The 27,787-nt window shown below is 36.4% G+C and overlaps 2 protein-coding genes across 2 annotated transcripts; both read right to left on the reverse strand.

The window, feature by feature from the left end:
* Positions 1-15,857, reverse strand: LOC106057360 (uncharacterized). Its single transcript, XM_056019745.1, has 11 exons — positions 15,044-15,857; positions 13,796-13,876; positions 12,288-12,445; positions 11,821-11,883; positions 8,581-8,667; positions 6,388-6,495; positions 6,002-6,127; positions 5,741-5,902; positions 5,275-5,359; positions 4,383-4,495; positions 1-2,142 (listed from the first exon to the last, which is right to left on the reverse strand). The coding sequence occupies exons 1-11, from the start codon at positions 15,186-15,188 to the stop codon at positions 1,273-1,275; spliced, it is 1,998 nt and encodes a 665-aa protein (XP_055875720.1). The 5' UTR covers positions 15,189-15,857; the 3' UTR covers positions 1-1,272.
* A 695-nt stretch (positions 15,858-16,552) lies between these two features.
* On the reverse strand, positions 16,553-26,918 carry LOC106057371 (ficolin-2-like). The gene is made up of 3 exons (XM_056019747.1): positions 26,564-26,918; positions 23,051-23,173; positions 16,553-17,395 (listed from the first exon to the last, which is right to left on the reverse strand). Exons 2-3 carry the CDS (start codon positions 23,136-23,138, stop codon positions 16,716-16,718), a joined length of 768 nt encoding a protein of 255 aa, XP_055875722.1. The 5' UTR covers positions 23,139-23,173; positions 26,564-26,918; the 3' UTR covers positions 16,553-16,715.
* Between the last annotated feature and the right edge of the window lie 869 nt (positions 26,919-27,787).

A 27,787-nucleotide genomic window follows, 5' to 3' on the forward strand; every position in this document is an offset into this window, starting at 1 on the left:
ATATAAAATTCTAAAAACTATTTCAAATGGTAGTTATTAATATTATATTACAGTATAATACAAAACATTTTTTTATCCATAAACCATTGTGTAAAGAAGAATGTCATCAAATGTATTACATGACATTCTTACCATTAAAGACACATATTTTCTAAACATTCGACAAACGAAGATTCTCAAAAATATAGTATTACACGTATTACAAACTATATTCTTTATGCTCATAGTAATACAGATAATCAGATAATAATACAGATAATCAGATAATAATACAGATAATCAGATAGGTAAGTAGATCATCAGATAGGTAAGTAGATCATCAGATAGGTAAGTAGATCATCAGATAGGTAAGTAGATCATCAGATAGGTAAGTAGATCATCAGATAGGTAAGTAGATCATCAGATAGGTAAGTAGATCATCAGATAGGTAAGTAGATCATCAGATAGGTAAGTAGCTATGTAGATGGATAAATATAAAAGATAGATCAACAAAACTGTCTAGTGTACTTAAGTCTCAGTGTCTAGTAAGATAAATGTAAGGAAATATAACCTATACAGTTAACTAGTTCAATAAACCTTATAAATTTAACGACAATTAACTAGCTCAATTGGCCTGACACACAATAATTTCAAAATGCTAACTCCAAATAAATGAAGTAACCTTCAAGAAAACGATAGCATCATATTTTTTTGTTTTCATCTCAAAAGTTAACAGGTTATAGAAAAACTAGAATTAAAGTTCTCAAAATATATTAGTTTTGATGTGATGAGTGAATTTTTGTTCTGCTTGGTGACAAGAACAAGTTGATTTAGTTTAGTTTTCAGAGACAAATAACTTCTATTAGATGTTAATGCTACAAGCTATTTTATGATCATTTTTTTTATGAAACTAAGACAAATATCGTGAACCTACGTTTTTTGTTCTAGGGTGATGGAGAAGCACATATTAGTGGCAATGACACATATAACAGGCAAAACACCTCAGTTTGCTATTGAAAATAGACATTACTATGTATTTATGTACAGTGTATATAAATAACAGATTCATATCAGTAATAAACTGTTCCAGATCAATGACATACCAGCTCGCTATACAGTCATGCTCAACAATCTTAGTCCTAGATCACAAAATTGATTCAACACTCAGTCAATGTCGTCATGCAGATCTCATGAATAAATGTTATTCAAACGCAGCAAAAACGAAATGCTTCCATTAGAAGCTCACAAGAATTTTCTAACTTGAAAAAAAATCTAATAATACTTAAGCGTCATTTAGACCGGGTTTAAATTACTAGTGTCAAAGCGAACTCTGGGATTGTTTGCTTTAAATATTTCGGGCACCATATTATTGAATCTCAGTTTAAATCTGTTCTCAGGACCGTCATCCTCTTTTCTTACTTTAGTTTCTGAATCTTGTTTCAATCCTCGCTCGTGTTTCATTGATCCCAGGCTTGCGTTTGGATCATTCATAAATCCTGAGGTGCTGGAGTTGCCGGGAATGCTTGGACTTGGTCGAAATTGAATGTTGTCGTCAAAATGGTAAGGATGTTGTGGTTTAGTCATCAAAGCAGGTCTGAGGTCAGCAGGTTTAGGTCCTACTTGAGGCTTGTGTACTGTGTCACTGACTTGAGGCTTGTGTACTACCTCACTGGAACACTGAATGAAAGTTCTAAACTTATTTCTAAGGCTGCCAACACTGGAAGTTCTGGGAGCAGCTTCAACAACTGGCTCCACTGGAGGAGTAGGTTTGACTGAGCATGACCTGAAGCAGGTTGAGGCCGTAGGGAAATCTTGTTTACACATGTGACAATCACCTAAGTCTTCCAAAGATGAATTGATGGTAGTGGTGGTTGATGCGGTTGAGCTGTCCTTCTTTCTTGACCTGACTGACCGTACAGCAATATAGATGACCACTGAGCCTATGGTAACAAACCCGAAAAAGGACAAGAGAAGTAAGGTCAAAGGAATGGTCGCTGAGCCTGCTCCATCCAGCGACTCATCTTTGCTTGTAATTACTGGACGTGACTCGCGGTCACCAGCTGAGTCCACTCCCCAGGCAATGTTGGGAATGACCACATTGTCTAAGACATCTATCTGAAGTGTTGTGGATGTACTATGTTGAAGTGGTGAGCTCTCTGTGGCCTACAAAACAGAACACGGCCGCTTAGTTGGACTCATAGAAGTAAGTCAAATATACAAAATACTTTTTTTAAAAATAAATTAAATGGTATCAATTATTTTGAATACATCATGCAATTAATTTTTAGTAGATCTAGACTAACAGAACATTTGTGCGATAGAAATATTTTTATTAATTGTTTTTGTTTTAAGCAACTTTCCCGTTTATAGCAAGCACACTGCTCTATGGTCCAATCACTTATGGGTGAGGGCTGGGGAGGGTATCTGGAGGAAGGTTTCCGTGCTGCTTGTTGAAAAGCTATTTTAGTTTGAAGTGCTCGAGGCTACATTCGACCTTGCGGTCCCGAGCGTCCATGATGGAAGGCCGACATGTTAGCTATACAAGTACTTATACAAATAGAAGGTATTATAGTCTAAACAAAAGTTTAAAGTTGATATTTTGATATTTTTTAGCGAACGATCTTATTCTCTACATAAGGTTTATCTCCCCTTTAGAACATTTCTATATATAAAAAAAAAATTAATTACGATGAATTATTATTGTTATTATTAATTAATTAATGGGTTAATTTTTTGATTGATGTGTTGTCATCAAGAATGAATAATTGTGCATAGGTTCATCTTTATCCGAGAATGGTAAGTAGGAGAAATAACGTGTACAAGATTTCACTCCGTCAGACAGAATACGTTGATAAAAGCTTTGTATAATTGAACAGCTAATTCCCTTAAAAAAACATTATATTTATAAATTACATGCCAGGTATAATAAATATTGAACATTTTTTTTTAGTAAAATTTAACTGTGTTTGCCAGAAAGAACATTTTCAGTAAACATTTAGCCAACACTCAAGTTATTTCAAATGTGAATTGTAGATTCTGATCTTGTGGCTAAGCATGTTAGTATTTCTATGACTGTTTTTTTTTTATTTTTTTATTTTTTACATCTATTTTCAGTATATGACCTATATATTTTATCAGAATTAATGCAGACTTTATAATAATAATAATAATAATAATAATAATCTTTATTATCCGTAAGGAAATTTGTCTTACAATTTGTGCATTACACCAAACAAAAAACATTATAACTATAAGAAACCAAAGTGTACATTCACACCAGGTTCAGCTAGTTGTTCAGCACATTCTTTTAAGATTCGCCCTTTTATTCCATCAGGCCCACCAGCTTTCATTGGGTTGACGTTTTTGAAAATGTTACAAACTTGCTCTTTAGTAATCGCTAATTCTAAGCAGTTGTTAACATTGACATCCTCAAGGGCTTTGAGTCTTAGATAATTAAAATCTTTCGTGTCGAAGCGACAATAGAAATCATTTAACTAGTTGGCCAATGTTTTTTCGTCAGCAGGTATCAATATAATTTCAAATCACATACTAAAATAACAAAACAGAATTGAGCACTAAATAAATCAAAGTCCTTACACTAACTTTGGACTATTGTAGAAATTGTTATAACACTATCACAGCGATCTCGTCTCAAAATCCAATATGATTATAAAATACTAATTGGTTTTTAAGTGGTCCTAGCCATAGTATAAAAAATGCTATATCGGTATGTTGTAAGATCTATAGGTCATGCCAAGATGTCTCTGGTTGCAGGTTAATTAATAAAAAACAACAACAAAGAACAAAAATACTTCCACAAAATTCCTCCACTATATAGCTAATAGAGCGACTATTTTGTTCTTTCTAACTAATAAATGTAAGATTTTAGAATTGGAACTTTTTCCCCCACCCATTTCTCCTTCCTAGCAGAAACAATCCTGGTTAAGCTAATGTATACAATGTTCCTGAACAGTAGTTTATTCAACTCTTGAATGAATAATGCCTACATACGGAAATACCCGAAGACGTATTCTGTTCAAGAAACAGATTTTCTCGTTCTCTAGCCAAATAATTAAAAAAAAACAAACTACTTTCAAACATTATAACAGTCAAACTAGAGTTTTCCCAGTCTGGCCTAAAAGCTAGTAACTATTTGCCAAATATATACATCAACTGTTCAATTACTAAGATTATTTTAGAGCCGTTTTCGAGAATCGTGTCCACCTAGGTTCCAGGTTTTTTATATCTGTTGTTGTTGATGACTGTGCAGCCTGAGTAGAGGTCTTGTAAAAAGGGGAACAAAGCGACAGGACTATAGCATCAGTCAACAAACAAACAACTACAGAAAGAGAACAAGGTAGATGTAAGAGACCTAAAGGTCAAGAAAAGGTCGATCTACTTACACTTATAGTCAGAAGAATCTCATTTCCACTAGAAGCACACGATGGTTTGACAACTTTGATGGCCCCAGTCACAGGATTCATTTCAAACTTCTCTGTATACTGTGCGGGTTCAACTGAAGACAAGAGCAATGAAAGGGATTGCAAACAAAACTTAGTTTAAAATCTAATGATCAGTTCAAGTTCAATGAGATGCTTGTGAAGAACATTACAATGACTCCGAACTTTTGATTTCTATTCCTCCTGTGACCAGGACTGGATTGAAGGGAGAGCAGACGGGGCTACAGCCCCGGAGACTCCACAAGAAAGAGGCCTCCTTCACAAAAGAGATAAAAAAAATATATCCGAATAAAAAAAATAATTTTTCCCGTATTTTTACGGCTTTATTATTTTATTTTTTTTAAGGCTACCAAAACTGTGGTCATGAAGAAGTGTACGCTTGTGGACTGCTCAGATTAAGTCAATACAGCTCCGGATTTACGACATTGCGTCTACCAAGGACTATCCTCCACAAACTCAAGAATATACACTTATACACTTTTAAAAACTAAAATACGAGTATTGCAGCATATTACATATTTTGTTAATAAGGAAAGTGAGATTAAATGGACAAGAACTCTCTTTCTTTCTTCTCAACTAGAACATTCTTTTAGATCTATGTCCATTCATAAGTGGATCTTTAGTAACATTGTTGAAACATTGTATGGGCCACATCGTACTTTAATCCGGCCCTACCTGTGATATATGAAAATCAAATAGAACGCTATTTTATTTTCATATAATTTCTAATTGCAAAAGATACAAAACGCTAGAAATAAACTATTGAAGTATTAGACCTTTGTTTAAATTGATAGAACAGATGTAGATGCAGAAAATCTATGTTCTTTAGACTTACCTCTAGCTATGGAGTAAGTGATAGAACTATTCAATGTATCCCTGTCCTCTGCTTGTATAGGCGCTGGGTAAAGACGTAAGAAACCCTGAAATAACCAAACCACGATTTCTTTTCATTTATAACTTATCTGTTTTAGACAAATAACCAAACCACGATTTCTTTTCATTTATAACTTATCTGTTTTAGACAAATAACCAAACCACGATTTCTTTTCATTTATAACTTATCTGTTTTAGACATTTCTGCGAAATGATATTTCTAGTTCAATGTATACGAAAAAAATAAATATTGATACTAACTAAGAGAGAACTGTTAGACATTGGCTGCAGTCATGACGGAAGAAATGATCACAGTGATTGTTAAGTTTGGATAGTCAATGGCTCATTTTGTTTCATTTACACACACAAATGATGACGATGTGATATTGATTGCTATATTAAACAAGAAATATATAGCCTTTATTTACCAGGTATCCGCATTTAATGACTGTCTGAAAATAGGGTGTTGTACAGTAGTTATCAATTTTTGGACAATCTGGATAAATAAAGGATGGCCCCTGATCATCTGCGTCAGTTATTTGTATTGTTAGAATGACATACGAAGTTAAAGGCTCGGTGTTTCCGTTGTCCTGGAACAGTGAAAAAGATGCAAAAAGTTTTAGATTTCAAATCTTTTTTTTTTTATCAGAACTAATCCAAAAGAAAATGCGAACAAAAAATTGACTTACAGTAGCGGTTAGATTGAGTTTGAAATATGTTTGACCTTGAAACTGAAGTTCATCAAAATCTATTGATTTGAACAATATCACATGACTTCCATCTTGCGAAATTCGGAAATGATTTCGACCATCAACCTTAGAAAATGTAAAATATAGTCTTTTTAAAAATGAGAATGACTAGAGGTAAACACTAATGATTGTTTAGCCCTAAGTTAACTTGAACCATAGAATCATTGATTGTTGAGCCATAAGTTAGTTCGTAACTTTAGATCAATAACTTTGTAAGTACCTTTGAATCATTGATTGTTAAGCCATAAGTTTGTAAGTACCATTGAATTATTGATTGTTGAGCCATAAGTTAGTTCGTAACTTTAGATCAATAACTTTGTAAGTACCTTTGAATCATTGAAAGGTTGTAAGGAATAGCTTGTTATTCTTCCAGTGGCATCAGGATCATAGGCTAAGTGACGTAGACTAAACACGCGACTTCCAACAATGGAGGACTGGGTTAGAGAGAAAAACAAAAACACAAAATGAACAAATAAACTGACATGTTGAATTAGACAATCTAGACACATTTACCCACACTTTATCCCAGCACTTAATGACCAATACTTAATCCCAGCACCAAATGATCAACAATTAATCCATCACTAAATGACCAAGACAATGACCAACACTTAACCCCAGCACTAAATGACCAACTTCTAATACGTGCATTATTTAAATACTTCTAAGCTACAATGACTTAACTCACTAATACTTCTATGGCTGCTATAATGACTGACCTCACTAATACTTCTATGGCTGCTATAATGACTGACCTCACTAATACATCTAAGGCTGCTACAACGACTGACCTCTCTAATACTTCTAAGGCTGCTACAATGACTGACCTCTCTAATACTTCTAAGGCTGCTACAATGACTGACCTCTCTAATACTTCTAAGGCTGCTACAATGACTGACCTCTCTAATACTTCTAAGGTATCTACTATGACTGACCTCTCTAATACTTCTAAGGCTGCTACAATGACTGACCTCTCTAATACTTCTAAGGTATCTACTATGACTGACCTCACAAATACTTCTAAGGTATCTACTATGACTGACCTCACTAATACTTCTAAGGTATCTACTATGACTGACCTCACTAATACTTCTAAGGCTGCTACAACGACTGACCTCTCTAATACTTCTAAGGCTGCTACGATGACTGACCTCTCTAATACTTCTAAGGTATCTACTATGACTGACCTCTCTAATACTTCTAAGGCTGCTACAATGACTGACCTCTCTAATACTTCTAAGGTATCTACTATGACTGACCTCTCTAATACTTCTAAGGCTGCTACAATGACTGACCTCTCTAATACTTCTAAGGTATCTACTATGACTGACCTCACAAATACTTCTAAGGCTGCTACAATGACTGACCTCACTAATACTTCTAAGGCTGCTACAACGACTGACCTCACAAATACTTCTAAGGCTGCTACAATGACTGACATCACTAATACTTCTAAGGCTGCTACAACGACTGACCTCTCTAATACTTCTAAGGTATCTACTATGACTGACATCACTAATACTTCTAAGGCTGCTACAACGACTGACCTCACAAATACTTCTAAGGCTGCTACAATGACTGACCTCACAAATACTTCTAAGGCTGCTACAACGACTGACCTCACAAATACTTCTAAGGCTGCTACAATGACTGACCTCACAAATACTTCTAAGGCTGCTACAATGACTGACCTCACTAATACTTCTAAGGCTGCTACAATGACTGACATCACTAATACTTCTAAGGCTGCTACAATGACTGACCTCACAAATACTTCTAAGATATCTACTATGACTGACCTCTCTAATACTTCTAAGGCTGCTACAATGACTGACCTCTCTAATACTTCTAAGGCTGCTACAATGACTGACCTCTCTAATACTTCTAAGGCTGCTACAATGACTGACCTCTCTAATACTTCTAAGGCTGCTACTATGACTGACCTCTCTAATACTTCTAAGGCTGCTACAATGACTGACCTCTCTAATACTTCTAAGGCTGCTACAATGACTGACCTCACAAATACTTCTAAGGCTGCTACAACGACTGACCTCTCTAATACTTCTAAGGCTGCTACAATGACTGACCTCTCTAATACTTCTAAGGTATCTACTATGACTGACCTCACAAATACTTCTAAGGCTGCTACAATGACTGACCTCACAAATACTTCTAAGGCTGCTACAATGACTGACCTCACAAATACTTCTAAGGCTGCTACAATGACTGACCTCACAAATACTTCTAAGGCTGCTACTATGACTGACCTCACAAATACTTCTAAGGCTGCTACAATGACTGACCTCTCTAATACTTCTAAGGCTGCTACAATGACTGACCTCTCTAATACTTCTAAGGTATCTACTATGACTGACCTCACAAATACTTCTAAGGCTGCTACAATGACTGACATCACTAATACTTCTAAGGTATCTACTATGACTGACCTCACAAATACTTCTAAGGCTGCTACAATGACTGACATCACTAATACTTCTAAGGTATCTACTTTGACTGACCTCACTAATACTTATGTTGTATGGACGATTCATATCAAAGACTGGAGCATGTTCATTCACGTCATGGATGATAAGTTCCTGTTTAAACTGGAGACAAATGGATAGGGAAAAGCAAATTTACTTTCACATCTACAGCATAAAATGTAATATTAGTTAACATGACTTTCTCCATCTACACATCCTAATACATTTAGTAGTATAGTGTTGTTTGAATTTGTATATCTTGTTATAAAAACAAGATTACAAAGAGAGTTGTTGATTTCACACAAACCCGAAGCGGTCATCGGATGTCCAACTATGTGGCATCTGTTGGGTAAGCAATGCAAACAAAAAGCTTTTTTTTTTTTTGTTTGTTTTTTTAGCGGCCCCCGAAAGGGGAAAAGACGCTATTAGTTTTGTGTGATTTGTCTGTCCGTCCGTCCGTCTGTTTGTTCCTTTTAGATCTCAGAAACTAGAAGAGAAAATGAAAATCGGACATCATGATATTTTAGATCATTCAAAGTTCTGATGCAATGGCTACTTTTTTCTTTTCCAAAAGTGACCATCTAATTTTTAAAATTATATATGCAAGCAGATTTTTCAAAAAAAAAATACACCACTTTTTAATGAAAAACTTCAGGGGATGTAAGTTTTTTAAAAAGGTCACAGGGACTTCAATAGTAACTCAAGCGTCATCCATAGATTCGCGCATTAGTACCAAAAATTTACATCTAAGGTCACAATGGGAAAAGTGTGAATGGATCATGATAAAATATATTTTCCATTAATTAACTTACTCATTGAATGGAATACTGATTCAAATGTTGTTTTCTAAAAAAGAATTCTGATTCGAACTTCGTTTTAGTTATAGGTTTTTAAAATAACGAAATATTTTATAGCGCGAAGTTTTAACACATTGTTATTAAAGGCATATGCTTGACAGTGTAAATAAAACTTGTCTAGATATTATAAATGTATTAATAATTTGAATAGAATTTTAATTATTAAGGCAATAGCTTATCTTCTGACAGCTTAGGGGTGCAGATTTATTTATTATGTAAACAGTAGTATCTAATTAAGAAATAAATCGGATACGAAACAGCATTGTCTGCCATAGTAGATCTACAACATTACCCAGTACCAAAAGGCCTACTATTCCTGATCCTAACATTGGCCTAGGTCTAGTAATTTTAAGATTGAACGTGTAAAATCATACGAATTCTAGTTTAGATCTAGATTCTATATCAAGATTCTACATCTAGATCTAGTGCTATATCTAATTCTAGTTCTAGATTCAGACTTAGATCTAGTACTAGATCTAGATCAAAATCTAGTTCTAGATTCAAGAACTAGGTATAGATCTAGCTAGATCGAGATCTAGTTTGTATGACAAATAGCAATGGAGATATTAATTTTTTTTAAATTTTTTTTTTGCGAAGTGCAAGTCTTGTCCAAGTCTGTCATGTCATTTCTAGCTAGCTAAAGTAGGTCAAGAATTATTTTTTTCGTGTTGCCAATTTATCAAATTTTGTAAGAAGAAGAAATCTTTTTTAGTTTCTCTTTATTGCATGTAACTTGTTATTAATTTTTAATGCATGGATAAGGTTAATAATTATTATTTCAAAACTATAAATTTTCGCTAAATGAATATATGGAAATGCTGTGGCTGAGGGGTAAAGCACTTGGAACTGGTCCCGTGTTCGAATCCTGGTGAAGACTCTAGGTAGACCACTTCAGGTGCCGATTTTGAGTTTGTGTTTCCATACTGTCTTTGTAACCTTGTTTTATTTGTTTTGTTTTTTTTTCTTGATGAAAATCAGAAGCTATGAAGTACAAACTATCAAAAACCAAAATGTCCCATCCCTCTAGACGATGTAAACGTGGTCGAAGTGAGAGTGTAGCTGACGGGAATGTATGATTTGGGATTGGTTATGACGGCCTTATGATCGTATATTAGATCATGTCTTTGTTGATGAAGGTTGTGCTTGGGTTGTCGCCCCTAGTCCAAATATGTTCACGTAGTAGTTAAAATGATTACATCCCAGCCCAAATCTTGCAGCGAAACCATCAAGACATGACTCGAGAACCTACAACACGACCAGGCAAAGACTTTAATTAAATATTTTTAAATTTAGGGGGGAGGAAAGGGGGAAATGTTAACAAGATCTCCATATACTACAGTACAGTATAGTAAAAAACAACAACAAAGTTTATTCTAAAAATGTCGCGTCCCCTTTTCCAGCTTGTCTTCCGTCTTATTAAAAAAAACATGCATTAGTCACGTGTTAAGTACTGATGAAGCAATTAATTAATTTTTTTGGGTGGTGATGGGGAAAAATTAAAAAAGTGAAACTAGAATTCTCCGGGCCAGATGTTTGTGTGTGGTAGGTCAGTGTTGTGAAAGGATCTTGGTGTGTGTGTGTGTATGTCGCAGAGCATGAGTGTCACCCTTAAGTTACGCCCCTGTTCTGTACCTGTCCAGCGGTTGAATGGGTCAGCCTAGCGGGGTAGCGAGAGGTCAGGAATGCAGAAGTCAGTGGAGCGGCTAGGCCTGTTAGTGTAGGTTGTGAGGTAGAAACTAGAGATTAAAAAAAGTGCTGTATTCATAGAAAAGAAAGCTAGTCGAGTTTGTTACTTCAATGTTTTGTGGTGCATTAAAATTAGGAAGTCGTCACAGTCAGTACAAGCGTGTCGTTCTGATTCAACGGAACATTATGTTAGGGGAGCGAGCGTTAACATGGGAAAGGGGGGTATGTTCGGCCAAACTATTATGTGAACGTTTGATACTCAGGATGCAATCAAAAAAAAAAAAAAAAAAAAAAGGCTTCGGCCAAAAAGCATCCAGAGATATTAAAATATTTGAAGGGGCGGGAGTGGGGCGAACAGGGAGAGAAAGTAGAAAAACCAGAAGTGAGTGTCTAAATATAGAAAGCTTTTATCATTTTCAGATCCAAACGTGAGGTACATACGACGGACAGACAGACAGACAGACAGTTCACGCCAAATAAAGGCGGCTATATTAGCCGCGAAAAATTAAATAATAATTCACATTTCCTATTGAGAGCTTGCGGTCAATTTGACATTGAATCTATAGCTCAGCTATTACCAAAAGTAAAATATTAAAAAAACACACTACTTTAAAAAAATCTTATATTGAAAGAAATTGCATAAACTATTTTGAATCCATTATGTAATTAATTTGTGTAGATCTTGACTAACAATTGATACATTTGTGCGACTGGAAATCATGGGTCTAGTTACCTTATATAGCCAACCATTGAACGTACATTCTAGTGTAAATGGTAATGAGCCTTGTCTCTTGCCCTGTAAGAAGCAGCAGTAACAAACACAAATCGGTTGAATGAGTCATTCAAAGAAAAAAACAAACAAACTAAAAAACAAACAAGTCTTCTTGTAAAAACTAGAGTTTAAAAAAGTTTTTTTAACCTTCATAACGTTTGGTATTAGATTCTCTAGGCTCTTTAAACTCAGTGTGTTTAATTATTGAAATGTATGAAAGATATAATAATAATAATAATCTTTATTATCCGTAAGGAAATTTGTCTTACAATTTGTGCATTACACCAAACAAAAAACATTATAACTATAAGAAACCAAAATGTACATTCACACCAGACTCACTCATAATTTACATGTGACAAAGTTTATATCAGATTGTTCTTATTTAATGATTTGATTGGATTTGTTTTCATAATGGTTCTACTGACCAATGTTTTACTAATAGTTTCAATATCTGGAGACTTGGAGAATACAATCCTGGAGTGGTCATCATGAGATATGTCCAGTTCAAGATAACCCTCCAAGCCATCTTCAGTCAGAGTCCATTTCTCGCCCTGGTTGGTTGGCAGTTTCAATAGAGTAGAGCCTGTTCATGGAGATGATTCAGAGAGTCAGCAAGCTTTAACAAACAAATGTCTGATGCTACCAAACTTTTGTGCAAATATAGGCCTAGCACTAGGACTAGAATGTTGGGTTTGAGTTTTGAGTTTTTTTGGCACATCGGCACACTAGAATGTTGGGCTAGCCTCACAATCACGTAGTGTTACACCAAATACAGTTCTTGTACTTTTAGATCAGGGTTTCTCAACCTCTGGGTCGCGACCCCTTTGGGGGTCGATTGACATTTTGTCAGGGGTCGCTTAAGACCATCGAAAATATGGATTTATCTGTTAATTCTAGCTTGTAAAACTTGACACATACAAAGTTTTTTTATATTGGAATTGAATGTTTTTATTGTTCAATGTTGCAGACAACAGAATCAGAACTGATTTCAAACATTTCAATTGTCGCAGCAGAAATATTTGTAACATTTGAACGTATCGTTACGCCTGGTCGTGTTTTTTTTTTAAAGCTCTGGACTGGCGTCTGTAGGGTCAAGGGTCAGGGTTAATATTAAGATCTTTTTTTCTTTTTTTCTTTTTTTTTTTTAGGGTAGATCAGTTTTAAACATCAGTTGTCGAGCTCTCCACATCTACAGTAACGAAAGCACAGTTACTTATACTCATGAATCAAATAATTTACAATTGGGGGTGGGTTGGGATCGCGGCGTTATGAGGAATTGTAAAAAGGGGTCGCTGAGCAAAAAAGGTTGAGAACCGCTGTTTTAGATGGTGATGTTAGTGCAAACACTATTAAGTGGTATAAGAATATATTATTAATATCATTAATATATGTGTTTCTTTTTTTCCCCTTTTTTTCCATAAGTCAAAAGAAAATAACATATAAAGGGGAAGCAAGTTTTGTAAACATTTCATGAATTCCTTGGTTTTATAATAAGGTCTACAAAAAAATGTATATGGCATTGTGTTGTTTTAGTGGAACAAAGATTTGATAGACAGTGCTTCCTTAAGTAGAACCAATCTTAATGTGGTCTGGAGGGGAAACTACGAGGACTGACCATTGTGCTGGCCAGAAAACGAAACAAATTCTTATATCATCTGTTACATCATTTGTCGCCTAGCTAGCTATCAAGGAGACTCAGAGCAAAAGGCAGCACAGAAACCTTCTCCTAGATACCCCCTTCCCTCACGTATCTGATCATGCAATAGCATTCAAAATGGCGCTTTAAAAAAGCAATTCAAAACCATTTTATATTCGCGAATTTTGCAAGCCACAATGATGAGAAAGTGTTGAGAAAACTGCAGACTGGCCTTGTTGTAAATAACATGCAAATATTTCTCAAATATATATTGTAATGCTCTATAGAACTACCTACCTGGACTGGCATCCTCTTTTGTAAAAAGAAATGAGCTTTTGACTGTACACGGCTCTACTTTTTCTGGAGAAGATGAGTTACCTATTCAGAAATAAATGGATTCCTTGGTTTTTGAAGCAAGACATGTATGTATATCCAATAACCCAAGACAGGTGTTTATAGATTGAGCACTATTAAAAGTCTATGAAATTTGTTTGCTTTCTTTTAGGAAGCACTACAAAGTAACACTTTCCTCCGAACTGAAACTACATGATGTAAGAGACTCAAGGGTTTGTTTTGGTGTGGTGAGAATAGTTCTCTGAAATCATAAGCCTAGATTCTCTAATCAATATTGACGGTACGTATTCAATTGTTACAATCCATATTTAGATTACTTGGTCTTGTGGTTGTAGTTTATCTATTTCAAACTATTTTTTAATTATGTTAGTAACAGAAAAATTTGACATAGACATAGACATTAATTTGTATTGTCATGGTACGATTATGAATTTGGCGCGAAAAGTTGTTTGTTTCCTCAAAGGAGTAAAGTTTTGACTTTGAGACAATGACGCGACTAATAAAAACAAAACGATGATTTAAAGTGTAACGAAGTAGACACAGAATACCCTTGGCTGCTTTAAAGAGAGAGGTCGGCGTTAGTTTCTGAAGTAGATATTTAACTTAAAGACATTCAACGTTTCCATTCATTACGTATTAAACTTCTGGTTAGACATTGTTCATCAGCGTCGATTATTTTCTGCATTGTTGGCCTTTAGCCTACGTGGTTGCGCCTAACAATTCTTAGTGTTTATTGGCCTGGTCATGTGACACGTACGTTCCTAAGACCAGGACATAGAGCAATGGATGGAACTGATCAAGAACAGCTGGTTAGATGAAGGTAAAAGTCAAGTCACGATTGTGCCAGCTGGTTAGATGAAGGTAAAAGTCAAGTCACAAGGATTGTGCCAGCTGGATAGATGAAGGTAAAAGTTAAGTCACAAGGATTGTGCCAGCTGGTTAGATGAATGGTAAAAGTCAAGTCACAAGGATTGTGCCAGCTGGATAGATGAAGGTAAAAGTCAAGTCACAAAGATTGTGCCACTGCAGCTATGAATAAAAGGTGAATCTGTAGGAAAAGTGGCAACAATCATCTTTTCAATCTCTCTCTTTCTTTTTGTGTTCAAGACTTAATCATCTTTAATCTAAAAAATCATTAATCCGAATCAAAATCTCGGGCTAGTAGTGTGAGTACTTAGTGTGAGTACTTACTTTCTAAGACAGCAGCTGTAGAGAACACAATGAAGACAGTGAAACACAGCACTAACTTGACTAGTGCAGATTGAATTGTAGAAGTGGAAGGTAAGAATCCAATACAATCATTAGTAACGTGTAGTCCTAGACGACTTGTTTCCATGGTGTAGTACTCCTTGAAATAGTTCTGTCCTTCGGAATGATGTAGAATATAGAACTCTCTAGAAAGTGTCCAAGTAAAACTCAGTCCAACACTAATGTAGTTCAGTCCTAGATGTGAACATCACTGGTAGAGCACAAGGACACTAGCACAGAGACTAAGCCTGTTGTCAACTTTCTCTTCTGCTTTGTTGCATTTAGTATTTATACTCGTCCTCCATGACTGTGTTCTGATTCTGCCCTCCCTGCCTGTCATACAATGAGACGACTCAGAGATCCTTGTTTGATGGTCAACACTAACATTGGCTGTTTTGTTTGTCTGATATTTTCATGGCTCAAATGAAATACTTCCGACTGTCCAGGGGGGCCGCTCTATTTTAATCCTTCTAGCTAACATTTAATTCTGTTGAGTCAATACACGATTTTTTATCTCTAAAAGAAGCTCTTTGTTTTACGTTTGGTCATGAAACAAATAACTCATATATTCAGCAGTTATCTAAACTAAACTCTACACAATTGGTTTGGAATTCATCATTAAAATTCTATTTTGCGTTTCCCCAGTGGAACTAGTATCATCAGAATGTCTCCATTATCTGAGTGTCAATTGAACTGGCCTAAAAACCTTTAGAAAAACAAAATACAAGTAAATTGATAGAAGTCCTGCCGGATTCTTACCACTTCGAAACTATATGGAGTGAACTTGATGACTCCTGTGTGTTTTCTTCACTCAAATAAATGAAAAACTTATTCAACTATTAACATGACGATATGTTCCAACCAGTTCAATAATATTTTAAAGGTTGACAATGAAAACTCTACTTGAATGTACTAGGGCCTTCAAAACCTTTTGGTGAAGCAAGGAAAACATCAAGAGTATTTGCTCTGGAATCAAAGGAGGAGCTCTAATAGTGTATGCTTAGGAACCGGTCATTCAATATTTTGGGAACTATTTAAAAACTATTACATGGATTGAAGAGCGATCTAATCCAATTATAGGATAGTGCTTTGTTTTGAGGAGACAGTCAACAAATTGGATTTCTTTTTCTTTGTTTTGTTTCCTCTTTGGGAAATTTTCTATTTCTTTTTGCTCGATGTGTAAGAATATTGACTATTTGTTTCTATTGAGCTGTGTAGCTACATAACTAATAAGAAAAAAGCAAGGAGTATGGAGGTTAGAAACGAGATTAACTGCTAATGATGGAACTGTTTCTTTTTCTATTCACTTAGGAAACTGAAACACAACGTTTATCTGTGGGACAGTGAGATCACGTGTACAATTGGAAGAATTCGTTTGATAAAACAACAGTAATTTTAAACATTTCTAACCAATTAGGCTAATAATTAAAAAAAAACTGAAAGATACAACGGTAATGGCCACTTGAAGTTTATTAACTCTTCAAAGCATACAACAGATGTAACATTAGATCAATTTACCCGAACAAAGTCTGACATAGTGTACATACTGTAGTGCAACACAATCTGACCTTACAAGAAATCCATAGGTTCAGTTGAAAGCATATTTGGAAACAAATCAATGTATTGGGCGTATTTTCATTTCAGTAAAGTTAGCACTAGCGTGAAATCCTGTAAAAGAGTTCCAATTGACTCCACGACCAAATTCCTTGATACCCCAGATCCCGTTCAAGTTGGAAGTATGGCATGCGTTGTACCACCAACCTCCCTTATAAAGCATAGCACAGTTGTTGGAGTGGGCGTCATTGTCTCGATCGTAGGTACTGAACTTCATAGTATTGTGGATAGGAGAGAGGCTGTCCCCTGCACTGCCGGAGTAGCCGCCTACTATTAGCTTGTAATCTTCGGGTTCACCATAGATTCTAAACATAGAATAGGAAGCGAACTTTCGTTTGTCTTTGTAGACCATGTCAACCCTCATTTCGTAGTGTCTAAGGGATGTAATCAAGTGGATATTCTCATTCCCCAGGTAGAACTCTCCATTGTCAAAATCACCAAAACCATATTTGTAGTCTTGCCAATTTCTCGTGAAATTGACAGTGCCATCCACACGCCTCTGAATAACCGTCCAGCCACCGCCATCTGTCCTGGTATCACACATAACCTCAAAGCCGTCTGCTAAAACAACAACAGGTCTGCTGGTGCCTTTTGTTTTTCGTACATCCTTACAAGTCTGTGGAAATGATGGATTCAGTGTTCGATGAGACGTCCTCGTGGTTCTCACTGTAGGCCTGAGATCTAGAGTGGAAACATACATTGGTCGTATGTAGTAGTGTGTATAGAATTATAAGAAGTTATTTATTTGTATAAAATACATGCATTAACTATTGTTTATTGCAGTGACGTGCGTTGCGATTTATCTTTGGGGCAGGGGCAAACTGAGACACATATTATTTTCTTTAGTCATTTCCCAGTTAGTTTCCTCAGTATCCAAATAGGAAAGTATGTCTACATCTTTGAAGTTGTACATATTTATTTGTATTACATGTGCAATATAAGTTAAAGATTTTTCTGTAAGTTCTGCATAATTTAAAATAGCAGTTGTTATAATTAATTTTTCTACACAGAAGATTTACAGCACCATCTGTGGTAGTGCTTGGCAAAGTCTGAAATTTGAAACTTAACATTTACAGCACCATCTGTGGTAGTGCTTGGCAAAGTCTGCAATTTGAAACTTAGGTTTTCATCTGTTCGATCAACATCTAAATACAATGTTTTCCCGAGGGGGTACAGTGCATACAGATAAATCCAGTTACTTCCCATGGTTCAAAAGCTATTAATATGCTTCTCACATATATAACCTGCTGTGTATTGTCAAAATTCACACCCTTGAAAAAAAATATTCTTCAATACTGTTTGTGTAGCATTAGAATTCAATATTTATATTTATTCTTTAAAAGTTACAACAGATAGACTGTCCTTGTTTGGAGCATTATGCATAACTTGGACATCAAAGCTTTTTTTTTGGTATAGAATACAAGAAGTATACATTTATTTACGCTCTAGAAGACTGATAAGACTGCAGCATTATCTGCTATTATTAAACATGAATACATTACCCGTTAATTATTCTTTTTGAAAAAAACAACAGTTGTGTGGTTTTATTTTTGTTAAATTGTCACATAAAAGCACGTGTCACGCTTGTTGTCAGACCCTGCCTTAAAGTAAATGAATCTATTATAGGGCAGACAGTTTGTTGCGAACCGAGTAAGTTTGAGTTAGAGTTTTGAGTTTTTGGCACATCGGCACAATTCAGGCCATGTCGTGCCCGTAATCCCTTTTGTATGGCATCTTTTGACTTGTTTGAATGAAACTAAGAAAGTGATCCAATAGTTAAGCTTGCATTATGAATTTTACTTCACAGCTTCTGGATTTCATTGTGAGAAGAAACTAAAAGAAGGGCAGATACAGAATTTGGAGAGGAAGTAGGCGAATTGATTTTTAAAAAACTCACCCTATACCTATATATAAATGTTCATTCAAAAAATGTAGTGTTTCTGAACATTTTACTAGCAACAACAACACAGAAAAAAAAAAAAAAAGAGATCTCTAGTTTTTTTTTTTTTTTTGCATTTTGACTTTCAAGCTAATGTTTATTTATTGTATAAAAAAAGTGGGGGGGGGGATGAGCAAGGAGTGTGAGGGACAATCGAGGCACATGTACATATAGTTTTACATTTCTATATCATCTAATTAGTTTAGGCCCATTGTTAAAGTCCTATATTCGTTTGAAATTGGTTTCTACATCATCTAGACGTCTCATCATTATTAATGGTCATTTTCTTTTGATTGATGCTTAACATAGGCTCTGCAAGGTTGTTAACGTCAGAAGTGGTAATGGTCTTAAGTCCATCATTACCTATAAAATGCTTCCAATGGCATGCGTCTCAAATAGCCTCTGACAACCAGTCCAACTTCTGGCCTTCACATGTGGTTCTGAGCCTGGCGGAACCGTTACCACAGACAGGAGAAGGGGCATAGGCGAGCAACTGGCGCCTAAGCCAGTAAGCTTCGGGCAGGAGGGGCTCGTTAGCCTTGGTTGGCTACCCATCTAGGAGAAGGAAAAGTCTGAATCCAAACCTCCGCTGCCTTGCGGCTATACACAAACGCGGGAAAGGCTTCGGGAGACAACCCTGAGGAAAAATCAGGAGCTGGTGACCCTTAGGCAAATTGTAGCACACCGTGCTAGTCTGGCAGAGCCTGCGGCGCTACTGATCCCAAACTGTATCGGACCACATCACATCAGCTGCGGAGAGGGGGGAACTGCTGTGTGGGTGACATCGTTCCGACCATAAACAATGCCCAGGCTTTCATTTCAGTTTTTCTAAGCCCTAACCCCAAAAACTGGAGAGGACACTCCAGCTTCACCTTTGGCGTCGGCCAAACACGGGAAGTGGCAGTCACCGGTTATAAGCTCAGATGCTCAATTGACGTAGAGCAGGGCGTCAGGGGCCACTTTGGTCGGTGGGAGGGATCCTAGGATTCCAATAGACAGCTACCGCCCGCCTCAAGCTGGGCAGCCCCCAGCCAATAAGGTGCTGTCCCGTCATGCCTGTCTTACTCGTTTGGGTACTCGAGGATAGGACAAAATCTGAAAAGCAGGCACAAAGCCAATGTACCAGTCGACATGAACAAAAAAAGAGGAGAACCACTCTTAAACTGGGCACATGGAATGTGCGTAGTTTACAACTGTACTTAATGAAAACTTACCGGACATAGAAGATGCCAGAAAATGTGCGTAGTTTACAACTGTACTTAATGAAAACTTACCGGACATAGAAGATGCCAGAAAATCCGCAATAATAAACGATGAACTGTCCAGGTTCAAAGTAGACATTGCAGCCCTCCAGGAAACTCGTTTAGCCGACTCTGGTTCAATCAAAGAAAAAGACTACACCTTCTTCTGGCAAATCAAAGCCGAAATTGAAGTAAGGGAACATGGCGTTGGTTTCGCAGTTAAGAACACACTGCTGAACACAGTAGAGCTGAAGTCCAACGGGGCTCCTATCACTACGCCTTAACACATCTATTGGACACGTGACTTTGATAAGTGTCTACGCTCCTACTTTGAATTCCACACCAGAGGCCAAAGACATGTTCTATGACAACCTTTCGTCTTCTCTCAGCGAGATCCCAAATACGGAACAGGTTATTATCTTCGGCGACCTCAATGCACGCGTTGGATCTGACAACTCTGCAGGGGACAGCTATATTGGGCGTTTTTGTGTCGGAAAAGTAAATGAAAATGGACAAAGGCTTCTCGAGGTTTGCTCACTACACTCCTTCTGTCATTAATACCTATTTCAAGACTAAACCACAGCACAGAGTATCTTGGAGGCATCCTCGCTCCAAACAGTGGCACCAACTAGACCTAATCATGGTAAGACAAAAGTGCTTACAATTTTTCAAGCTTACCAGGTCCTATTACTGTGCAGACTGTGACACAGATCTCTCCTTGGTATGTTGTAAGATCAATCTTCTCCCTAAAAAAATCCAACATACCAAGCAGATTGGAAGACCCCAATCGGATGTAAGCAAGATGTGCCACCCTGATCTCCAGATACAATTTGCGGAATCTTTTGAACGCGTGTATAAAAATGTCTCTCGAAATACAGCAACAGAAAAATTGGAACACTTCAAGTCCACCATACAAAAGACTTCCCTGGAAATCTTTGGAAGAAAAATTACAAAACAAAATGATTGGTTTGACTCTAAATCAGCTATTTTAGCACCTGTCATCAGAGCAAAGAGAGATGCACTCGCTACATACAAGGCAAAACCTACCCAACGCAACCTGTTAAATCTGAATAAGCTAGAGCCAATGTACAGAGGACAGCAAGGATCTGTGCCAATAAATACTGGGTAGAGCTCAGTGAGAATATTCAGCTCGCATCCCAAGTGGGCAACGTAAGAGGGATGTATGAAGGAATAAAAAGGGCTCTCGGACCCTCCCAAAACAAGTCAGCACATCTTAAATCAACCACTGGTGATATCATCACAGACAAGTGCCAACAAATGCACAGATGGGTTGAACATTACTTTGAGCTCTACGCCACAACAAGCTCAGTCTCTGACTCAGCCCTTAAGGCCATCATATAATTACCTACAATGAACGAGCTAGACGAAATACTCACCCTGTCAGAGCTCAACAAAGCCATAGACAACATTGCTGCTCGCAAAGCACACGGATGCGATGGTATTCCCCCAGATCTTCTAAAACAATGCAAAACTACACCAATCCAACCTCTACATGAACTGCTCTGCAAATGTTGGCAAGAAGGTGCTGTGCCACAAGACCTGCGGGATGCTAAAATCGTTACATTGTATAAGAACAAAGGTGACAGAAGCAACTGCAATTACAGGGGAATCTCCCTCCTAAGTATTGTAGGCAAAGTCTTTGCTCGAGTGATACTTCCTTTGCTACAAAAACTCGCTGATCGGGTCTATCCAGAATCACAATGCGGCTTTCGCTCAGGGAGATCCAAGATTAACATGATTTTCTCCGCCGCCAACTTCAGGAAAAGTGCAGAGAACAAAGGATGCCTTTGTATATTGCGTTCATTGACCTGGCAAAGGCCTTCAATCTAGTCAGCAGAGTTGGCCTCTTTAAAATTTTACAGATAATAGGCTGTCCACCCAAGCTGCTAAATTTAATCGTATCTTTCCACCAAAATATGATGGGTACAGTGCAATTCAACGGTGCCAGCTCTGAAAGTTTCAGTATAAACAGCGGAGTTAAACAAGGATGTGTCCTGGCCCTAACCCTCTTTGGAATACTATTTTCACTGATAATTCACAACGCATTTGACAAATCCACCGAAGGCATCTATCTCTATTCCAGATTTGATGGCAAACTCCTAAATATTGCCAGACTGAGGGCCAAAACTAAAATCAGAACCACCCTCGTAAGAGATATGTTATTCGCGGATGACGCAGCGGTAGTGGCACACACACAAGTCACTAATGTCCCGCTTCTCTCAGGCCTGTAAAAAAGATGGCTTAACTATTAGCACAAAGAAAACAAATGTTATGGGACCACCTGCTACAACACCACCCTCCATACTCATAACGATAACAAGATGGACACCGTAAATGAATTCTGCTATCTGGGATCCACTATTCAAAATGACCTGTCTCTAGAAGAGAAGATAAAAAAAACACATTGGGAAGGCTGCCTCGACCTTCGCTAGACTCAGGCCAAGAGTTTGGGAAAACCAGAAGCTCACTACAGTGACCAAAAAGGAAGTCTACAAGGCATGCGTTATGAGTACACTGCTGTATGGCAGTGAATCATGGACCACCTACGCAAAGCAAGAGAGAAAACTAAACTCATTCCATTAGCGATGTCTCCGTAGGATCTTGAATTCACATGGAAAGAAAAAGTGTGCAATACTGAGATCCTTGCGCGAACAGGTATTCCCAGCATAGATGTAATAAAACGGGACCTCAAATCAATGAATATCAATACTGACCATTGGGAAGACATAGCTCTAGACCGCACCAGATGGAGAGAGACAGTGACCAAGAAAGCCACCTTAACCTGCGATATTTGTGGACGGGAGTGTCTCTCCAAAATAGGGCTCCACATCCACATGAGGAAGTGTGCGAGATGAACCAGAGTCATTCTACGACTAAAGGAGGCCAACAACAAAATTAGTTTTGGCCCATTGTTAAAATCCTATATCCCTTTGGAAATTTGTTTCTACATCATCTAGAGGTCTCATGGTCATTTTCTTTTAATTGATGCTTAAACCATTCATTTAATGACTTGACCCAATCTTTACATATTCATAAAAGGAATTGAAAAAAAAATGGAAGAGAGGGGACCGTGCTATACAGTTAGTGGCCTTGACCCTAATTCATTCTAGTTTAGTGTTGTGACCTCTCACTCACCTTCTTCAGCATGATGTCGTACTGTGCTCAACGTAACACTGACTAGTGAGCATGTGACCAGAAGACAGCCAATACAAGAATGTTTCATAGTTTTCTGATCTAATCTTCTTTATTTGACGAGGTCTATAGTTAATGAGACAAAATCAAAATTCGCTCTAGTTGTCGCTTTCATTTAGTGTCATTGTGTCGAAACATTAACTTAGCAATCAACATATCAAATGTTCACTTAGCAATCAACATCTATATTTAAAATTCTCTTCTTCCCTCAACAGTTTAAACGAGTAGTAAGAAGTAAAGGAAAGATCACTCTGCGGATAGTCCACGAGAAAACAAGAGGGGGGGGGGGAACACGTAGTCACAACCTAGCAGGGCAGGACCGTTGCAATATCACTCTTTTGTTTTAATTTCTACCTCACGTTAAAAAAAAAAAGGGGGGGGGGAGTAATCTACTCTGTAGTAACTATCGAGGCCACAGAGCACGCTCAAGTGTTTGGACACAATGGAAAGATCACTCTTTTATTTTTGCAACTAGGACGGAGTTATCCTAGGTAATTTAAGAGTGAAATAAAAAATTTTCGTCTATATATTTCAGGAGACTGGTATGAGTTTTCAAAAGATTTTAATAATTTCCGTATATTTCCAGGACTTTTTCGTATATTTTGCAATTTCAGGAGATTTCCAGGAGCTCCTGTTAAATTGACAGGATGCCGCGAGAAATCTGTTATAAGTTATAAAATGGTTTAATTTAATAATTTATACACCTAAAATTAGCGCGGGTCCTATAAAAGTGCTGGGCCCACTGCGGTCGCATAGGTTGCAGTGGCCTAAAGTTGGCCCTACAATATAGCGGCGTATGCTACGCCGCCGGTCGACTAGTATCAAATATTCACTTAGCAATCAACAGATCAAATGTTCACTTAGCAATCAACATATCAAATATTCACTTAGCAATCAACATATCAAATATTCACTTAGCAATCAACATATCAAATATTCACTGAGCAATCAACATATCAAATACACACTTAGCAATCAACATATGAAATACTCACTTAGCAATCAACTTATGAAATACTCACTTAGTAATCAACATATGAAATACTCACTTAGCAATCAACAGATCAAATACTCACTTAGCAATCAACATATCAAATATTCACTTAGCAATCAACATATCAAATACTCATTTAGTAATCAACATATCAAATATTCACTTAGTAATCAACATATGAAATACTCACTTAGCAATCAACAGATCAAATATTCACTTAGCAATCAACATATCAAATACTCACTTAGCAATCAACATATCAAATATTCACTTAGCAATCAACATATCAAATACTCACTTAGCAATCAACATATCAAATATTCACTTAGCAATCAACATATCAAATATTCACTTCGCAATCAACATATGAAATACTCACTTAGTAATCAACATATGAAATACTCACTTAGCAATCAACAGATCAAATATTCACTTAGCAATCAACATATCAAATATTCACTTAGCAATCAACATATGAAATACTCACTTAGCAATCAACATATCAAATACTCACTTAGCAATCAACAGATCAAATATTCACTTAGCAATCAACATATCTAATACTCACTTAGCAATCAACATATCAAATATTCACTTAGCAATCAACATATCAAATATTCACTTAGCAATCAACATATCAAATATTCACTTAGCAATCAACATATCAAATACTCACTTAGTAATCAACATATCAAATATTCACTTAGCAATCAACAGATGAAATATTCACTTAGCAATCAACATATCAAATACTCACTTAGCAATCAACATATCAAATATTCACTTAGCAATCAACATATCAAATACTCACTTAGCAATCAACATATCAAATGTTCACTTAGCAATCAACAAACCAAATCCGATAAAACATACTAAAGAATGGCCCTAAGCTTATTGAAATATGGGGCCCCTGATATGGCCCTAAGCTTATTGAGATTTGTGGCCCCTGATATGGTCCTGAGCTTACTGAGATTTGTGGCTCCTGATATGGTCCAAATCTTACTGATATAATGGGCCCCTGATAAGGCCCTAAGCTTACTGAGATATGGGGCCCCTGATATGGCCCTAAGCTTGTTGAGATATGGAGCCCATGATATGGCCCTAAGCTTGTTGAGATATGGAGCCCATGATATGGCCCTAAGCTTATTGAGATATGGGGCCCTAATATGGCCCTTAGCTTATTGAGATATGGGGCCCCTTATAATCAACACAAGGCAATAGTTCCTTTGTTCTTTCTTCAAAATGATTGAAAATATCTATGGAATCATTTTAGGAAGCCCCCCACATGCTAATATTATAAATATAGCTTATGTTTCTTATTGGTAAATTACTGTAAATCCTCCATTAAATTTAACTAGATCTAACTATAGATCTAAATCATAGTAAAATCAACCCTTAGCATATACAGATCTAGATATTATATTATAATTTTTATATCACAGACCAGTGACTGACCAGTCAGACCTTTATATTTTAGACCTAGACTGGATAACGGAAACAAATGCTAATACGATAATGATTAGATCACAGACCTATTTATATATATTGTTATGTATGTAACTCTTTTTCAAGCTGTAAGTAGTGTAAGGGAAGTCGCACGGAACATAGGAAAATCGATCTTTTCTGTCTAAGAAAAGTAATGATCGTTAGTTTTCAAAGTTTAGAAATAATGCAATACCATTTGTGGATTTTAAATAGAATACGTTATTAATCACAGAACTATATATTCAAACAAATCTATGAAATAAAGCCATTTCCTGTTTCCATTGAGATACTGTTTCGAAATTCCTAGATCGAAATAATTAAAGTCTGTTGATTTCAATCATCTTATTTACTTTCAAATAGACTGATTTCCTAGATCTTTCTACATTATGTATCTAATAATTGCAAAATAATAATTATGAGAAGAGAATGCTCTTATTTTTTATGTTCAATCATCAATGGACCTCATTCGCTAATCGTAAACAAACAACATTTAGCCACGTGATAATATGGATAAAACAACGAAAAAAAAAACTGTCACGTGACAGCCTCTGCGTATTACGTAATTTGTATAGAAGATATAGAGAATCACGTGGCTAAATGCTGTTTGTTTACGATTGGTGAATGAGGTCCATTACTAAATCTAGATCTAAACAAAAGAAACAACAACATTATGATTAAATTATAGATCTATGTTACATAGGTTAGGGTTGAAAAAAACACAACAATTTTACTTCTTGTAACTACTTTACAAAATAACGCCTTGTTTCAGCTTTAAAATTTTTTCACATTTATATGTAGATTAAATGTTAAAGATTTCCATATCCAGTCTAGGTATTATATATGTCTGTGCATTAGATCTAGACTGTAGACATCATCAAAATAGATGTAGATCTAGATGTAGAAAACAACGACTACATTTACTTGAGATGTTTAGATTTGGACTAGATATCTAGATGAATCATTTGTCGAGTACTTACAAGCTATATTTTTAGGCCTTTCCTTTTGAATGCTCACTCCTGTCTGTGTTTTTGCTTTTGATGTTCAAGGAAATTCTCTAGTGATCTTCCATTTTGAAAAGTTGGTGATGTTTCTAAGCTAGAGAAATGACGTTGTGCATATGTGTGGACTATTGAGGCGATTTGTGTTCGAGATTGTGTAAGGCATTTTTAATTCGAGTTGTTCCTTACCTATTAGGAAACATTCTATGGTTACCATTTCAATGTGGTAGGTGTACAAAATATGGGAAAGTTGATAAACAAAATAATTTCAATATTTAGAAAGACTTTCACTCTATGATTTAAAACTTCGGTATTAGATCTTGGCTTAGTAATAGAGACTAGATTCCTGAACCGGCCGACGTGTTGACAAAGTTAGAAATAACGCAGAATCATCTCCCTTGTTTATAATACTGTTATATGTTTTAATGTTTATTTAAATAAAATCTGTAGACAACCCTAACCTTAACCCCCCCCCATTCCCTAAACTTAACATCTAAGTTCCCTAACCCTAATTCCTACTCCCATAATCCTGTCAAGTAAAGACTGTAGCCTAACCTGAGCCTAATTCCTACTCCCATAATCCTGTCGAGTAAAGGCTGTAGCCTAACCTGAGCCTGATTCTACAGAAAAAGTTAGCAAATACTAAAAAGGTCAAAGATAGAAGATTATCTTGTTCGGGTCTTTAAGAAATAAAATGGCGTAGTTCAGAGAACAGTATATGGCAGGGGTGGGCAACCTTTTTCAACCAAGGGCCGCATTAACAAAATTTGGGGACAGGGCGGGCCGCATATATATATATATTTATATATATATATATATAAGAGTTAGTAATTTTTAAAACTAATTTTACGAATTTTTTTTTTTAAATTTTGCTATTGTCTATTTACATCCAACATTTCACCACGAATATATAGTAGTACTTGAGGTATATAACTGTTAACTGCATAATGTTCCGAAACCATGGAACTAGCTTACTAGTTGTTTTTCTTGTGACTACTGTCAAATTACCTTCAATAAGCATCGACCTATTCTAACACTTGATAATTTTCAAACAAAAAGAAAATATTGTTTAAAGATGAATGTGGTTCTATAAAATGTGAAAGTTTAAGTTTCTTAAAGTGTGGATATACAGCTTCTGGCACTCATGAAGCTCCCGCGAAAGAACTGACTGGAACTTCTATTTCAGGTCATAATTTGCTTGGA

Source organism: Biomphalaria glabrata, chromosome 2, assembly GCF_947242115.1.
Source record: "Biomphalaria glabrata chromosome 2, xgBioGlab47.1, whole genome shotgun sequence".
NCBI classification, from domain to species: domain Eukaryota; kingdom Metazoa; phylum Mollusca; class Gastropoda; family Planorbidae; genus Biomphalaria; species Biomphalaria glabrata.